This window comes from Xenopus laevis, chromosome 1L (genome assembly GCF_017654675.1).
Source record: "Xenopus laevis strain J_2021 chromosome 1L, Xenopus_laevis_v10.1, whole genome shotgun sequence".
Lineage (NCBI taxonomy): Eukaryota > Metazoa > Chordata > Amphibia > Anura > Pipidae > Xenopus > Xenopus laevis.
The window spans coordinates 112,414,858-112,433,394 of NC_054371.1; the positions used below are offsets into that span (position 1 = coordinate 112,414,858).

General features: G+C 37.7%; 1 protein-coding gene across 3 annotated transcripts; it reads right to left on the reverse strand.

Moving 5' to 3' along the window:
- Positions 1-1,186: 1,186 nt before the first annotated feature.
- LOC108712891 lies at positions 1,187-18,404 on the reverse strand. Of its 3 annotated transcripts, none has more exons than XM_018255403.2 (9): positions 18,272-18,404; positions 15,695-15,847; positions 13,583-13,688; positions 9,766-9,868; positions 5,998-9,081; positions 5,312-5,474; positions 3,276-3,435; positions 2,897-3,026; positions 1,187-2,534 (listed from the first exon to the last, which is right to left on the reverse strand). In XM_018255403.2, the coding sequence occupies exons 1-9, from the start codon at positions 18,328-18,330 to the stop codon at positions 2,362-2,364; spliced, it is 4,131 nt and encodes a 1,376-aa protein (XP_018110892.1). In that variant the 5' UTR covers positions 18,331-18,404; the 3' UTR covers positions 1,187-2,361. The 3 variants fall into 3 exon arrangements, with proteins under 3 accessions (XP_018110892.1, XP_018110883.1, XP_018110901.1); XM_018255394.2 differs by having other exon boundaries at positions 5,998-9,144; XM_018255412.2 differs by lacking the exon at positions 18,272-18,404 and adding an exon at positions 16,886-18,231 and having other exon boundaries at positions 5,998-9,144.
- Positions 18,405-18,537: the final 133 nt, after the last annotated feature.

Sequence of the window (18,537 nt, forward strand, 5' to 3'; positions counted from 1 at the left end):
ACTCCTTAAAGTAATTAAAATATCATGTACTTTGCCCTGTATTGGTAAAACTGATGTGTTTGCTTCAGAAACACTACTATAGTTCATATAAACAAGCTGCTGTGTAGCAATGGTGGGAATTGAAAAAAGGCTATATGGCACACCATTATGTTCTATAGAGCTTATCTGCTGTGTAACCTGAGCCCTTTTTCCTTTGTATGGCTGCCCCCATTGCTACACAGCAGCTTTTTTATATAAACAATAGTAGTGTTTCTGAAGCAAACACAGCAGTTTTACCAGTGCAGGGCAACACTGTATCATATTTGTATTACCTTATCATTTTTTTATGTTACTGTTCATTTAACCTGTTGCTAAAAGAAGCTATATGCCCTTGATCAGTGCAATTGGTATAGCCAATGTGCATAAATAAATTACAGAGTACTTCTACAACCATATAAAGGCAAGAGGCCAAAAGCAGAGTGCTTTCATACAGGTCATATAACTCCTCTGTGATTTCTAATATACTCTCATTTTACAATTGGCGATGCATTATTAATAATGAATACACAAATCACATCATTGAGTACATCTCTGAACATTGCCTATTCTTTAAATTAATAAATATCGATTTCTTGCTCTTAACAAAGGAAAATCCCAGACTAATGGACCTGAAACACAGACTGCAGTTGGGGAAGGGAGGGGGTTGTTCAGACAGAACTCATGATCCTTATGAAACAAGCTACTGTATACTGTTTACAGGGGAGGTTGTAATGGAAACAGAATAGTCCAATGGTGTTTATGTTAGTTTTCTCATGTACTCTAGGTATTCCATAGAAGAGCACACTTCAGCAAATCCAGTTTGCTGAAAGATGAACTTTTGGCAAAGCTTAAGTTGAGGTAACATGTGGAGAGCAGTAGGAAATGCTCTTATGGTTTCTATGCTCTGAAATAAATATCTTACAGAGAACAAAATTAGTAGGATTTTGAATTCAGTATAATGAGGAAATTGGTCAAGTGTCTAAATACATTGGGTGTGCAATGAAGTAGCTTGTGCTGCCACCTAATGGGTGATAAAAGTTTTAGGTGATACAATCTCTCAAGCATCAATATCATAACCATACAAAATTCACTACTGATCATAAACCACACACTTCCAACCATATAATGTAACTAAAGATGTTAAAATTCACGGATATGTATACAGAAATGTCAGTACAAAGTGCTTTATTTAAAAAAAAAATACAAAAGAACGTACAAGCATACAAAACAGTAGTAGGTGATGAAATCTGTGTATGAAGAATGTTGTGAGGTACAGAAAGAGACTGCAATTTGGTTGGTTGAATGGCAACATGTATCTCATGAATATCCTGACCTCAGTTTGCATTTAGCTTTGTTGTTTTTTTAACATTCAGCAATATATATATATATATATATATATATATATATATATATATTACAATAATTAATTTTGTATTATTTTAAGTATCTTAATTCATTAAGGAAGAAGGTATAAGAAGTATTTTAATGTATTCCCTTCTCTGTAAGAAACTGAATGTGGACTTTCCAAATGTATTAAAAGTTAATTGTAGATTTGTTGAATTTGCATTGAACTCCTTGATTCATACCTAGCTGCCATAAACACTAGTTCATTACTATGAAAGCATATTTTGATATATAATTGCCTAAAAAAACACCTCTGATATATATTCTAGAATTCATTATATATACAATATTCTACAATCCCAAGTATAAAATTGAGTGGTGCAAAATCAGTTATTCTCCTTGCTGATTTATAGACTTAAAGGAAATCTTCAATGGGGGGGGTTGTTACGCACCCACCAGTGATTATAATAGATTATCCGAGACCCTGGGTCAGTGCTCCTGTCTGTGGTAATTCTGTGAGCTTCATTCCACAATCATCATCTTCTTTAAGGATCATCTTTATTGTCCAGGCTGGGTGCAGAAGCAAAAAGACAGCTTTTCACTCTGCATTACAGGTGCATCTGAAGCGGAATTTATGGAACATCGAAGAAGAAGCGGAAAAAGATTGCAATGTGGTGCTCCTATAATAGTGTCGGTGGCAGGTGCAGTTTTCAGCAAATAAAAGCACTGGCCCCGGGGCTCAGCTAACCACTTACAGTCACAAAGGGGTGTCTAACATCTGCACCCCCCAAGTGATTATATCTTTCCTTCGCCTTTAAATGTTAAAAACATATTCCACATGTTAAAAAGCACCAGGACTGCATATTATAGAAATTCGATTTTTTTTTTTTTAAATCAGAGTCAGAACTGTAAAGTTCTTTAAGTATTTTCTGGGCAAATTTGTCAACATGCTCTGCTGGCATCCATGTAGTTTTTTGTTACTGTTGAGTTTGCTTGTTGTCATGATCCTGAGCGAATGTCTGGGGGCCGAAGCTGACGCTCTCCCTCAGCCAAGAAGATCTTCATGGCTCTGTGCAACATGTGTACACCAAGCAGCTGGCGACGAGTGGGGCTCCAACTCTGTAACTGGCCATAGTAAACACCCTTCTTTTGATTGGTTAACATCTTTAATCCTTGAGAATGAAAAAATGGAAGTTGCATCAAACTTGGAAAAACTGGAAGCATAAAACTTCTGTTACAATATATGCCATAACCGAGACATAATTAACCAGGGATAAGGAAGACATAAATTGATGAAAAGCGTTAATTTCCGTATCTTTAGTTCAATTGTTCCAATTAATATGACCCTTTGAACTGCTTAACTATCACACTACGTCTAATTTGTAAAAAGCACACCGTATGGAATTCACCATACCATTATATGTCTGCATATTTCTTTATACAGGTCTTACATAAAAACACAAAGTCCATAACTCTGACTTTAGACTACAAATAATTCACTGCAATATGTCTTTTTTTTTACAAAAAGTTTTACCAATTGCATCCACCATGCATGCTTCTCGTGTATACGCTTCCACAGGAATGGTGTTTTGGAAACAGTGAAGAGAAATGACACCAAGACCACTGTTCCAAATGTCAAGAATGTGCTGCACCTTGTCACAAGGCTAGAAAGTAACAATGAAAATTATTTTAATTAGGTCACAAACAGTACTTTACATACAATGCTCACTGCATTTAAGAAAATCTCAAAACTGTGGCTATAATAAAGCCTGGCATTGGGCCAAGAACTTAGTTATAAAAGATTATTTAGAACAGCTATTTAAAATAGAAATAAAAGCTATTTTATTTTTATATTTAATCATTCTACAGTCCCTCTAACAAGCAAAAATTGTTTGCAGGCTTACATTTCTTACCTTTTTGTTGTTGCTTTTGTGGTGGGTTAAGGCCTCATAGAGGTGAAAGTATGGCCGGGATCTCTTTCCTTTGCCCACATAAAATATAGAGCTGATGAAAGTCCGAAAACAATCAAGCTTGGAAAGAGTATGACAGCGTGCAGGTAGATTTCGAGTGACTCTGCAGGACATACAAAATTTATGTTGTGGTATAACTTTAATTTTGGAATTAAAGGGAATGTCAACCCGAACAATTATTTTTTTCTCCTAATAAAAGATAACATAATTCAAAGCAACTCTGCAATATACATTAATTACAAATATGTATTGTTATTGAAAGCAGTGTTTGTCTGTCCCTTTCTATTCTCTGCCCTGTTGGCGCAGACTGTTGATACATTGTAAGACAAAGCAGCTTATTAACAGATCTGTCTTTGCTGGGGAACTAAAGCTGGCCATAGATGCAAAGATCCGATCGTACAAATCAACGTACAATCGGACTTTCCCATCTTCCGACCCTCCACTAACCATTCAGATCAAAGTCTTACCAGTCAGATAAGTTAAAGAACAGAATAGCAATGTTCTGCCCCTGACAGCAATCGTACGATATCTATGTCCAACCAAAGCCAGTGACAGTCTCCCACTGAAAATCGTACGATTGGCAATACACGCAGAGATATTATTGACAGGTGACAGAAATGTTCTAACCTGTCCGTTCGACCAAACGACTGATCTCCGCCGGACTAAAAATGTCGGGACTCTCCACACACGGTCCGAAAATCGTACGAATCCTCGATTCGTACGATCGGATCATTGCGTCTATGGCCAGCTTAAGACTTTAGCAACATTGTTTAAAAAAACGAGTTAGGCAAATGCTGCTTTCAATAGCAGTTGTTTTTATTTTATCAATTACTTCAAAAGCACTGAAAATGTTTAATAAATGTATATTGGAAAGTTTGGGGTTAACTTGCCCTTTGACACTACACACAGACAACAAAGAGATATTTTAATTTTCCCTGCAGTTTCATTCTGGTGAAACTTCACTGACTGGCCAATTATGAGGGGAACTGTAGGTAAAAAAAACACCAAGTTTTATATATTTTTGCTTTGTTCTTTCAATTAAAAAAGGTATCACAAATACCAGACATATTACAGAGCCAAGTAAAATGATAGAGTGATGGTGATATTATCCCTCTACCTGATTCAGGAGAAACTGTTGTCATTAGCCAAAAAGCAAAAAAAGTTTAGAAGTTAATAAAACATACTTTATTCTATTTCTATAGTTTAATGTGTAAAAATTCATAGGAATCTAAGAACTTTTCTATTTATTGTTCTTTCAAAATACAGTTTCCATTTGCTATGTGAATCTCAGGAAAAATCTCTTAAAGGGCACCTATCACAGCCAAAATCAAACACATATTAGCAATCTGACCAGTATAACCTATACATGTTTAATCAAACTACACATATAGTTTTTTGAAAAAAAACGGCAGGGTTTTAAAAAATCCCTTACTTTGTCAAATGGTTTCTTTCACTGAGGGAGTCCATACAGTGACTATAACAATGACTATAACAAGCAAATTTCAGGAGTATTCTACCCAGAATGCCTAGATTTGGTAAACTTCTCCACTAGAAGTATCACAAGATTTCCCTTTCATGTCCCCTGCTGGTGTTGTTATTATGCAAATGAAGGGCACACACTAACTTCCAGAAGGTGGCAGCACTACTGAACAGCAGCTAACACAGAGGCTTGGCTGATTCGAAAATAGCTTAGAAGGGTTGCTAAGCAACCAAGGAATTTCAAATGAGCATGTGCGAGATTTCAGAGCTGGGAAGATATAGGTAGGAGGAGCCAGTGAAATCCAAGATGCCTGCCTCAGTTAGAACTACAGTGGAGATAGGGGAGATTTTGCAGAAGGAATAGTGAGCTGATGATTTACATTATACAAACAATTCTAACGGTTTTAAAAATCGGATTTCTTGAACTTTTACATAGTGTCTTTACTTAGTAAATGATTTTAGTTATGATTGGTGCCCTTTAACAAGGAATTGCATCTCACCTGGGGTCTAGCAGCAAGTAATTAAAACTGGATTTCAGAACCCCTTCTCTCCATTTTTGGCTCTTATCAGGCTTATCAAATTCTTTAGATAGTGTACATTCATCCGTGTTACTGTCAGGGATCTGGAAAGTGCGAAGAGCTAGGGAAAGTTCTCGGCTGTATCCTGAGGACAGCATAAAAATAAAGTAACATTCATTAAACAGTTTAAGTAACCTTCTACCTTTAAAAATACTTCAAAGGTGATTCAACTTTGGCTACAGAGAGGACTCTCCTGAAGAGAACATCACATGGGAACACAAGGACCAGCATACAAGGCCTGACTGAGAACTCATGAAGTCATTACTCAAACTAGGATAAATTGGGTGCAGGATCAAAAATGTAACAAAAGTTTCATCTCAATCACTATGCATTGAGTGATTGAGAATAAACATATTTTTTTCACGGATACGGAGTGCAGATCCTTCTACAAATGTATAGTACATATATTTTTTTAAAATTTTCTTTCCAATAGCAACCAGGGGACTTGATCGAAGCAAATGTTATATTATGTTAACATGCATGTACAAACAATGTTTCTGTCCCTGTTAAGATATATATATATATATATCTCTATCTATCTATCTATCTATCTATATATATATATATATATATATAATGTAAACATATGTCTTTTTGATTTTTTTTACCTGTAATTCCAGTGGATCCTCTAACCAATGATTCTTTCAGACGCTTATCGAGTAGAGCAATGTACAGTTTTCTGGTTTGGCTGGTCACAGGTCCAGTTTCCTCTCCCAGCTCCTTTAGCCTAGCTGCAATATCATTATTAGACAGTCTGTACAATTCCACAGCCACCTTATTAGAAGGTGCCTGGATAGCCTTTTGTTTGTTGCTCTTATGCTCTCTCCAGTCATAAATAATTGTATCATCAGAATCCTCACTGATTTTAGCAGCAGAGTCATCTATACATGGAACATGTCTTTCTATAAGAGAATGGCCCCTTTCACAATCCGTATAGAGATATTCCACAGGTTCAGCTGTGCTCTCATTCAGAGGCCGGCCACCAGGGGATAAAGGCACATCTTGGGTACCAGACTCATTAACTGTCTCAAGATGGCAAGAGTTTAGTGTCCCGTCATCAGATTTCAGAACACAAGACAGTCTACTGAAGCTATAACGTGACGCCTTTGTTGCAGGTGTATCCTTAGCAACTAGGTCATTTGAACATGTGCTCTGCTGAAGTGACCTATCAAACCAAGCCTCATTTCTTTGCTCCAGGGATCCATTATTATATACATAGGCGGTATCACTACTACTTTCATCTGCTCCATCCTCTGTAAGCCATGTGGTTCCAGACACCAGGCAATCTACTCCACGGCTTCCACATTTTTGGTGCCAATGTGCATCTGACTTTGACCTATCTGTATCTGAAGAGGTCAGGTCATCAGTTAGAAAATTGCTAACGGTCACATTTCTTGCATCAGCTGTCTTTTGTATTTCCTGTCCATTAGTACATGTGCCTGAGTTTTCTGCTGGATCACATGTCATGCTAGAATGAAACAAACTTCTCCTGGAACCACTAATGCCTGACATGCATGGAGACTTCTGAGTATCTGGGCTTCGGATTCTTCTTCCTCGCTGGGGCATTTCCACTGTCTCATCAAAAAGTGAACTGCTAGAGCGAGAATTTGAAGAAAGAAGTCGGCTTTTTGTACGAGGAGTGAAATGGCAAAAGCTTTTCTCCTGATCTGAATTAGCTTGGGAAGTCTTAGTTAACATCATCATTTTCCTCAGCTCTGTGTTTAGAGCAGAATTATTATCTTGCACATCTTCTGCAGTTGACTCTGCTGAAAGTGTGTCAGGTGTAGCTATGTAATGAGAGGAGCTGACTTGTTGCTTGGTAAGAAAGTCTTCTTTCACAGTTTGTTTTGTCGGATTGATAACTGGAAGAGTGTCTGAATCATATCCCTCAGTTTGGGTTTTAGGGGCAGGTGTAAAATTATAGTTACTGATTGGTTGCTTGGTCAAAACCATCATATCTTTCAACTGCTTATTAAATTCCTGGTTGGAATCAGTGTAACTCTTATTGTGCACATCTTCTGCACCTGGTTCTAGTAGAAGCGTGTCAGGTGAAGCAGTGAAATTTGAGGAACTAACCTTTTGCTTGGTCAAAAACAACATATCTTTCAATTGCCTATCCAGTAACTTGTCCTCTTTCCCAGTCAGTTTTGTCCGATTGGCAACTGGAAGAGTGTCTGAATGATATACCTGGATTTGGGTTTCACACGTGGGTGTACAATTAAAGGGAGTGATTTGTTGCTTGGTCAAAATCATCATATCTTTCAACTGCTTATTAAATATGTGGTCTAGATCAGCATTACTTTCATCATGTATGTCATGTGCAGCTGGTTCTACTGTGAGTGTGTCTGATGTGCCTATGAAATTGGAGGGGCTTTCTTGATGCCTGGTCAAACCCATTATATCTTCCAGCTGCCTTTCCAGTACCTGGTGCTGTTCTTCACCGGTCAGTTTTATTTGATTATTAACTGAATGTGGATCTGGGTCATGTAAATGGATTTGGGCTTTGTTGTTTGCAGGAACATCCATCTTGATGTTCCTGGTATAAGACATTAGATGACGTGGCTGGCCTTTAAGACTTTGATTGAAATTTATATTATTATGTTCATAATCTACACACAGTGTTGCAGACTGAGAGTTGCATGGTAGTTCTGAGTCCCTCTCTCTAGGACACTGAAGGTAATGCACATGATTCTGATGTTGCCCTAGGGAACCATTATCATTTAGTTTACTTTCTTCACTTAAATACGTTTGCACAGTCCCGAGTACGGAAATCTGGCATATCTGTGCTTGAGAGCATGCCTTTTCCTCACTGTTTTTTAAATGGTAAGCATTGGTGCAATTTTTCAGGCTGGTGGAGCATCCAGAGTCACTTTTTAATCTACTTTTTTTTTCACTGGAGGAAGGACTTTCTCCAAGACTAGCATAACACTCACTCTCACAACTGTTGTAACTGCTGGTGGAACTCACATTATGTTCTTTTGTATTATCACTATCATTGCTATCAAGAATATGAGTCTTCTCCAAGCTATCATCATAGGTGATTTTGCTTTTGCTGTAGATATAGACGTGATCTGGTGATGTTACATCCAAACCTTTCACACGTCTTGCGAAGTAATTAGAGTCTATTAGTTGGCTGCTGGTGGAAAAGTCCAGAATAATCTCTTCAACAGATTTTAAAAGTCTTTTTGTAGGCGATTCTGAACTGTGGCTGCAAATACCCTTTTTCATTTTGTTTTGGGTGATATTCACATTTTGTGATTGATTAGTCTCATTACACATCGTTTGTGAATTCATTGACAGATTGTTATTTTCTTTTTGAGCTTCGTGGGGTAGATTATCTGTATCTATGACATCAGTACATAGATTAGCAGATGTGTCTGCAATGCAATGGCTGGTCTGTGAAAGCTTGGTGCTGCACAGTACATCAGAGTCTGTTAGATCACCTCCACAGAAATCATTGTGGATGGTTTGCATGCAGAAACTTAGGTGTTCTGTTGATTCTTGATTAGTTTGGCTTGTCCTTATCGTCATGCCAAGACTTTGCTCCCCATCTGAGCTGTTTTTTTCATCCCTGCCTAGTGGGAGCATCTGGCTTGTTACCGCTGCATTATTCATGTTCTGTGTTAAATTTTCCTTCTTGCACATAGGAGAAAAAGGAGATATTCTGGTGCTACTGTATGGAGAGTTGACATCTGTAGAATCGAGAAGAAGGGAGATGCTGCTAATTTGAGTTATATCATCATAGTTTCTAAAACCTGCAGAGAAAGCATATATTATATGTTAGAATGTACTGGAAAGTGACAATAATGGCAACAAAGTGTAAAACTTTTGATATATGATCTATGGCTCAATGCCTGTAGAGATTGTTTAAATTAAATTAAATAAGCAAACTGAGGTAGGGTGATGATATAACTACACTGAACGTCCTTGTTTTTTCTGTAAATGTAATTTATATTCTACAAATGTCTGGAATACGGCTACCCAACATATACTGCAATTGCAAATCTTTTACTAACCTACTACATGGAAATGCTAATACACAGTTCTATTTGATTACAACCTATTGTAATTAGTCCATATACACTATTAAAGCGATACTGACACGTTCCTATAAAAATCATAGGAACGTGTCAGTATCAAGTAGTTGCTGCACCCGGAATACTTTCCCGGAAAGCCCCCCTCAAAGCCGCCGCCCAGCCCCTCGAACCTTTGATTTTAATAGAAATGTGTCAGTATCGATTTAAGTACTAATAAGCACAGAAAGCCACCAGCAGACAGGTATCTAAACAAGATTTCAGCTTCAGTGCTCCCGAAGAGAATAAGGATATATGTTTTCTATAAATGATGCAAAACCAGAAAGAAGTTATATAATATACCACGATTTTCTTCCATCCTTGGGCTTTCCACATACTCCTGCAGAGCCACAACACATCTCCGATTCCCCTCCATTAATGCCAAATCTGATGCAGTATTTCCTTCCTAAGCAATAAAATGAAAGGGGCACAAGAACCGATACATAAGAGAATAGCCAAAACAAGTTGCACCAACACAAACAAAAAATTCTACATTGTTCAGGTAACTCTCAAACTCTGAAAAAGGAGGGGTGCATGAGGAATGTAGGCTCACACTTGCCATAATCCGGATGGCTGTAAAGGTGGACCAGTAGTGAAGGACACAAATATATTTTTGCTCTTTACTCTTTATAATTCAGTGTCTACACACAATTACCATCCTGACAAGCAATGGTGAACTTTTTAATCAGCAGTGACATATTAGATATATTTATTATATGCATTCCGCGATAACAGGCAGAATGAGAAGCATTCAACCTGCCTGCATGATCAGACTATGTTCCTTAGAGTAGAGCGATATCCCCTTAATTAATTATACCCTAAAGGGTAAATTAATTGAACTAAAATATTCCACTTTTTTTTTTTTTAAAAAAACACGGAAAATTATACCTAATGTTTGACAACAAGATGGTGCGTTTTATGATCAAAGAATTAATTAATTTCCAATAAAGTGCTTAATAACTCAAAACCATAAAGGTTATAAAGTGCTAGTGCAATAAATTAATTTTAGTCAGAATGAAAAGTTTGATTTCCAAGCAAGTGCACAGAAAAGGAAGCACCAGAAAAAGATTTTTGTAAAAAAAAAAAAAAACCCCAAGGTTTACACTAAAATGGTATGAACCGATTGTAGTAAAAGTCAATTGCCGACGCGCGTTTTTGCTAATTAGCTTTCTCATAGGCACTGCAATCGGTTCATACCATTTTAGTGTAAACCTTTTTTTTTTTTTTTTTTTTACAAAAAGGAGGCGATGTCAGGGCCACTGGGACTGTGGTCTCAAGTTTTAGTCTTATCTAACTGGTAAGAGAACTAACTTTCTAAAAAACCACGAATCCCAACACTCTTAGGAAAGAAAATAGATTGTCAGAATGAAAAGTTTGATTTCCAAGCAAGCGCACCAGAAAAAGATAAGTAAAAAGTATAAAATAGATCTACTTGGGACTTCTCCACCATCTATTATTTCTTATTCATACTTACCTATGAAATCCGAGCATTTGCATTGACTTATTGAATGAATTGATAATCATAGAACATATTTTCTTTTTTTTTTCTTTTTAACTATTTAACAGTCACAGATCTTAATTTCATTTTTTCTAAAGCAGTAGTAGTGGTAATAATCAATTTATACCTCAATTAATTTATAGATATGAACATAAATTAACTGACTGTTGCATCACTTCACCATTTAGCACAAGTCACGTTTCATTAAGGAATTAAGCCTGAAAAAACTTTTCAGTTCAAGCATTGAGCACAAGTGACTTTAAACTGTGTAAGAGCCTGAATATTAAAATACATTTATTGCACAAGCACTTTATAATCTTTATGGTTTTGAGTTATTAAGCACTTTATTGGAAATTAATTAATTATTTGATCATAAAACACACCATCTTGTTGTCAAACATTAGATATCATTTTATGGGATTTTTTTTTTTTTTTTAAAAAAAAAGTGGAATATTTTAGTTAGTTAATTAATTTACCCTTTAGAACACTGTATAATTAATTAAAGGTGAATTCAACCCCTTCGGCTGTGTTGCCCCTCCTCCCTCCCCCCAGGCAAATGCCCCTAACTTGTTACTGACCCCTCCATGCAGTTCCTCTCCTGTTGAGTTCACGGCAGCCATATTCGCCCGTGTGTTCTTCTTCCTGTATTCGCCGGCATTTGGTGGCGCATGCAAAGTAGAGGGAAGTAGAATCCCTCTACTGTGCATGCGCCACCAAATGCCAGCAAATACAGGAAGAAGATCGCACAGGTGAACATGGCTGTCGTGAACTGGAGAGGAAGTGCATGGAGGGGTCAGTAACAAGTTAGGTGCATCTGCCCGGGGGGGAGGAAGGGTGGAATTCTCCTTTAAGGGGATATTTCTCTACTCTAACTAACATGGATACCCTTCTGACGCAAGTCAAAGCCTTTTGATTAATTAATTCAATCATACCAATTGATAGATCTGCCCATTATCCAATCAGACTCTATGTTCAACACAAACGAGATGGGAAAAAAAGCATTCTTCACTTTGAACAGCACCACTTATGCTGTACTTTATATATGGCACATTTACTATTCAATAATTCCACATCCAATATAAATGACTATCAATGGAACGATGTACAAGCGGGACCAAAGATAGCTAATGTTTTATGACTGTCCTGACCCCTGGCACTCCATAACAGCCAGTCTGTGGTGTCTAGCTATGTTACCGTCAAATAGACAATATACCCAAATGATAAAGCATCTTAAAGATTCATCACAATTTAGAAATTAACTGTGTAGCTACACGAGATCTCACTTCCCAATGGGGATGCATCAAACCCCATTTTGCTGGAATCAGCTGAATCCCAGAATCCTTGGGTACGAATTGGGCCGAACAGACTGAATCCAAACCCTGCGTGGGGTGAAACTTGGCAACGCACAAGCAGAAAAAGCAAATTCAGTTCAGCCAGGCTCTTTGATTTGGCTGAATCCTAAATCAAATTTGGGATTCGGTGCATCCCTAGTAGGTAATGGACTAGTGAAGGGCCCATCCTACCTATTCCTTTAATTTATTTATTTATTTTTGTTTATAGATATTTATGATCTAAAAGTGGAGGATATAAAGTCACTTTGGTTTTGTAAAATTTGGTTTTATCTGTGTCGAATGTTTTAAATTGGACAGGTCTGGTAGTCAAGTAATGCTAATGTCATACAGTGAATCTTGACAATGGGGTTTATTTGGAGGAGGTTGAACTTGATGGACTTTGGTCTTTTTTCATCCCAACTTAATTATGCATGTAACAGTAACCACTTAATGTGCTTCTGGTAACGTGCAAATAGAGTAGTTCTTACTACTGCGGTTTTGACTGCCACTCCTATTAAGCGTAAAACACTCCATGTTATATTAGCCTTAATATTGTATACCTTTGTAAAATAAAAGTTGAGAACCTATGCTCTCTATGAAGGTCTATTATAAACACAAATGCAACCTGTAAGTTTAAGTGAAGTGAAAATTGATTTGCCCAGATGTTTTGCAGTTTGGTAAGTGGGGGCAAAATGCTTGAAATTGCCCCTCCATTCGTTTTAAAATACTGAGGCAAAATCATCCAGTGTGCCATTGCCCTAAACAAATGTAAAGTAAATAAGTAGCTAACACAGAAGTTAGATCCACCTCACTTGTAAAGGCATGCTAGGCCCAAATATTCCCCTAAATGTACCTGTCCTTTGTACAAGGAAATTCATAGTTACATAATGTATTGCAAAAATATACTAAACTCAAAAACTGCCCTTGATTTAATTGTTCTTTAACAGTGAGAATCCTAACCCTACATTGCGTCCTTTCTCTCTGTAAAAGCTCTTAACAAATGTCTCTCTGCTTTTACAGGCCCTAACCACAATCCCAATAGATATTTCCTACATACTGCTTTAGACTGTATTCTGTTCAGCTGAACCAAATCTGAACATTTAAGGATTTGGACAAATCTGAAACATGCAACTGAATCTCAAACCAAATCCTTGATACAGGCAATCCCTTGTATATCAGCACATGGGAATTACATTTCCTACATATAAATATTGAATATTTACTTTGGAAAAAAGGTAACAGGATAAACAATACACAGCAAGTGCATTCAGCACATTACAAACAAACAAACCTGATCTTCAAGAGTGGGGTCACCACCTTTCCTCAGCAAGAATACCAGAGCCTTGTGACAACCCCAGGATGCAGCAACATGTACAGGAGTCAGCAGTTCCATGGATCTGTAACATATATTTTACACACAAAACTTCAAATCTTTATAAAAACCTTTTAAAGTAAAAGGTATCCATGCCAACACTACTAATCCCATAGCAATGCATCCCAAAACCAGAAATGTGAATAAACCTCAAGGAATTGTGGATGGCGATGTTAAATTAATTACCTTTAGCAAATTAAGGTAATAGTTTGGGATGCATTGTTGTCCTTAGCCAAATAAAATATGATGCTTAAACGAGAGCTATAATTTCCGGTGCATTGTATTGCTTTATGTATGAAGTGATTTTGTTCTTGGGTTGTTCACCTTTAAGGTAACTTTTAGTATATTATAGAATGGCCTTTTCTTAAAAACATTTTTTTTATATATTTTGAATTATTTACCCTCCTCCTCTGTCTCTTTCCATCCTTCAAATGGGGTTGACCAAAGCCAGCAGTCAGGAAAAAATTATTGCTCTTTGAGGTTACAAGGTTTTAATATTTCTGTTGAAACCCTCCAATTAATCTACCAATCAAAACACTAACTGGTTGCTAGGAAAAATTGTCCCTAGCAACCAGATAGCTGCTGAAATTTCAAACCAATAGCTAAATCATAAAAAAAAAAAAAAAAAAAAAAAAAACAACACCAACTGCACTTTATCTTAGAATACCAGTTTCCAAATCATATTAAAAGTTGAATTATCTCTTTAACCATTTTTTGTGCTTGGGCGATTTCTAATTTATCCACAACATGAACATGGCACAGATAGAAAAAAATAATAAAATGAAAAAAAAAAGACTTGGAAAGTAGAGTTTACAGCACAAGGACAATCGTGCTTGGATTTTTTTTCTCTTTTTGGTACTATAGGTTATACGGTGTGTTACACACCAATGACTTAAATGGTTTGTTCACCCTCCTAACACTTTTTTCAATTCAGTTGTTTTCATATAGTTCACCATATGGTATCTTTGTACCTGCTGAGCAGAATCCCTGGGCTTCATTAAAGGCAGCTGCTGTAATTGATACAGTAGTTGCTAATATTACACAGATGCTGCTGAGAAATGTATCACATAATGTGCAAAATGTAAAGGTTCAGAGTCTGCATCTGGATTGAGCAGACAGACTAATATACCAGAGCGGGGAACATTAAAGTTTAAATACCAATGTTAGAAAAACAGTAAAAAAAATAACTATATAGAAAGCAGTTGAAAAAATCATTATTTCTTGTGTACCCGGGGCCAGATGGTAATCATCCCAAGGTACTTAGCGAGCTTGGCTCTGTGAAAGCCAAACCTCTTTACTTCATTTTTCAGGATTCATTGAGATCTGGCATAGTGCCGAGAGACTGGCGAATTGCTAATGTGTTGCCTCTATTCAAAAAAGGATCCCGTTCTCAGCCTCAAAACTATAGGCCAGTTAGTCCGACGTCAGTGGTAGGAAAGCTTTTCGAAGGGTTAATAAAGGATAAGATACTGGACTTCATAGCAAATCAGAATACTATGAGTTTGTGCCAGCATGGTTTTATGCGTAATAGATCTTGCCAGACTAACTTAATTTCTTTTTTTGAGAAGGTAAGTAGAGACCTCGATTCTGGGATGGCAGTGGATGTGATTTACTTAGACTTTGCTAAAGCAAAGTGCACAGTGATGTTGTGATGGCTGATTCAGTTAATGCCTTTAAGAATGGCTTGGATGATTTTTTGGACAGACATAATATCAAAGGCTTTTGTGATACTAAACTGTATAGTTAGTATAGGTATGGGTATATAGAATTTAATTAAAAGTAGAGAGGGGTGTGTGTATGGATGCTGGGTTTTCATTTGGAGGGGTTGAACTTGATGGACTTTGTCTTTTTTCAACCCAATTTAACTATGTAACTACCCGAAACGAACTATAAAAAGTAGGTGAACAACCCTTTAAAGCAGTTTTTTTATTCTATTTTTATTTTAGAGTGCTGAGATTCTTGGTTACTTATATCCCACCCTAGTATGATCTCACTGGTTCCTCAGTTTTGTTTGGAAAAAGAAAAGCATACCTCACATTGGGGTCCCCTCCTTGCTGCAAGATTAGTGTTAGACACCTTAGGGCACTCTCATTCTCTTTCCCAGCAGCCAGGTGGATGGCTGCAATACCAGTGGGCAAAACAAGGTTTGGGTCTGCCCCATTTTTTAACAGATGCTCAACCTCCCTAAAGAAATAAAATGCAATTTAAGCATTAAGACAAAATTGCAGATGTCATTTTGGCAATAACCGTGCTTTGCCATAAACCATTAAGAGTACACGAGACAAAAGTATTTAGGCCATGATTCCCTTTCATGCTCAAAATGAAACCTGGCAACCTAAACTCTTTGGGTCAGGTAGAGTAAAATGGTATATACAAACACACAAGTGTCTGCAGTAGTCTGTTAAAAAATGATTCCTGCACATAAGCAAAGAAGCATATGTGTGCATGTTTTTAAACACAGGCAAACAGCCCAAGTATACACAAGCATACACTATATTTCAGTGCAAAAATAAATGCTGATTACTTTGTCTGGATTTAATAGCACATGCAGCTAGCAAATGTGAATCAATGGTCTTCAAAAATAAACACAGCAGAACAATTAATATTAAAGGCACAAGGAAGCACTAGGCAAGATATGGCACTCATATGATTCCTAACCTAGACTGAAAGTATGATAGGCTGTTTGTATGACTGTTAGTTCCACAGAAGAAACAGGGAATTTATAAAATCATATGGACAAGCAAGTTATTTATGAAAAACTGCTTTACTTGCAATAATTTGCTGAATTTCATTCATTGTTATGCCAGTTTTTTTGGTTTTTAAAAAGGGGGAAATATATAAAAAGTTTAATTCAGGCTTGCCCAGATAACTGCTGGCTACTTTTAGTGATGTTAAGGTATCAGAGTGTACAAACTCATAGGTTACACTGCTTGTGTGCATTCTCAGACCAAATCATGCTGTGTGCACACTGGCTATGAATTAGGCCCCGGCAGTCCTAGGCGGTGATGATGTGTTCTCTGTTCATAAAGAAAATGCCATTTGTGACATTAGCCTAATGCAGTTTTTTTGTGGCAAAGTTGGAGAGTTAAGAGCTACTGATTACCAGCTCAATGTCTACCAGTAGCTACCACTCTCAGTGTATGGGTGCTTCAGTGCTCAAAAAACATACAGACAGGTTGCCACCTGATAAAACTGACCATAGTGTGTGAATGTGATAGGTACCTTATTGCTGGGGCAGGGTCTGATGAGAATAAAGTGCAATCTCTATAAAGCTTTGCCAGTCCTTTTTGCCTGATAATAATTGTGGTAGATCAGCAATTAGCGCTTGTGTCTTGCAGTGCTGGGGCTCTGAGGAGCTTGTATGTCCTCTACATGGGTTTCCTCCAGATACTCCTGCTTTCTCCAACAAACAGGTGTATAGGACCTGGTGAATGTGATAGGGACCTCAGGGTGTTTCTTTATGCAGTTCCTTGTGGCAGATGCTTCATGCGTTCAACGCAAAGAAGCGAATGAAGAAAAGCATCCTGTTCTTTGAAATGACTTTGTATTCACTCTACTGCAGGGAAGCACAAACAGTGTCGGACTGGCCCACAGGGATACCAGGAAAACTCCCAGTGGGCCCAGGTGTCAGTGGGCCTTTTGCTTCTAACCATTTGGCCTATTTCATGGTCATTCCCTATTTCTTTATGGGAACACAGAGGCTTTATAATGGAAGAATAGAGTATAGTATGTAGAAAAAAAGAGACTGAGTATAAAGAGGATAAGTGAGGAGAGAATAGTTTGGAAAGCGGGCCCTCAACCCAAGTTTTCTAGTGGGCCTCTGGTATCCCAGTCCGACACTGAGCACAAAATGCATGTGGAATGCATCAGGTTGCTTTCTATTTATCATAAAAACCTGTTAATCACTGCAATCTAGTTTAACAGTGGAAAAACGCCAAGGGATGACATTTCCCACGATTAATCCAGATCGCCACGAGTAATAGGTTTTGTTTGTGGCAGTCTCAATATTATATAAATGTAAATGTCTATTTTTGGGAGATTTTTCGCCGCAGTGGTGAAGATATAACAGCGGGTGACAAATTTTTACAGTGTTCCAGATTGTAAACTCTGGACTGCACTGGGGCAGGAACTGATGTGAATGATGATTAACCTCTGTAAAGGGCTGTATGAACATGTTATTGCTATGTAACTAACAGATAATATATACATCTATTTTTGGGGTACCCTTCAGTGGTGTAACTACAGAGAAAGCAGACCCTGTGGCTGCAGGGGGGCCCAGGAGGCTCTCATTTAGCAATTTAACACATATTGGTGAATAAAACAAGGCAAACTCTGGATATGTTGGGGGGCGCAGTAACATCTACTTACACCTTTGGTAGCCTTGTTTAAATTATAAGTAGGTGTAGAAAAGCACACTGACGCTGCCATTAAAAATCTAACCTGCTTGGATGGTGAGGTACTTTTATATATAACCAGCAGCAAGAAATAAAGTCACTTGAGGCTGCTTCTTTGTGTAAAGTACATGCCCAGGCAAGTCGTGTAGCTATAGAGGTTCTATAGAGAATGAGTGAGTGTTATATACGCCAGGGGTTGTTGCCATTCACTTACTTTGCGTCCTCATTCTCCACTGCCTCGCACAGAAGCCGAGCCATAGTCAGCGCGTCCATCCTGGTACCGGGACATGGGAATGTGCAAATGTTTGAAACTAAACAAAAGGTTCCAAGATCCTCGGCGGAGAAAGAGAATGTGGCGCGTTATACTGCAGGATAAATAGCGTTTAATAATGTTGTTTCCACATGGGCTTCAGGGTAAAACCTCAGTAAGGCTCCAGCCCACATTTCTGACAGCTGCTGCTGCGGGCCTGCGGCTGAGCC

Excerpts from the sequence above, each read along its gene's own strand:
- LOC108712891 (XM_018255394.2), bottom strand. The coding sequence starts at position 18,330 with ATGGACGCGCTGACTATGGCTCGGCTTCTGTGCGAGGCAGTGGAGAAT. Across the intron at positions 15,848-18,271 it reads GTGGAGAATGAGGACGCAAA|GGAGGTTGAGCATCTGTTAA; the intron begins GTAAGTGAATGG and ends TTATTTCTTTAG. Across the intron at positions 9,869-13,582 it reads ACCCCACTCTTGAAGATCAG|GAAGGAAATACTGCATCAGA; the intron begins GTTTGTTTGTTT and ends TTTATTGCTTAG.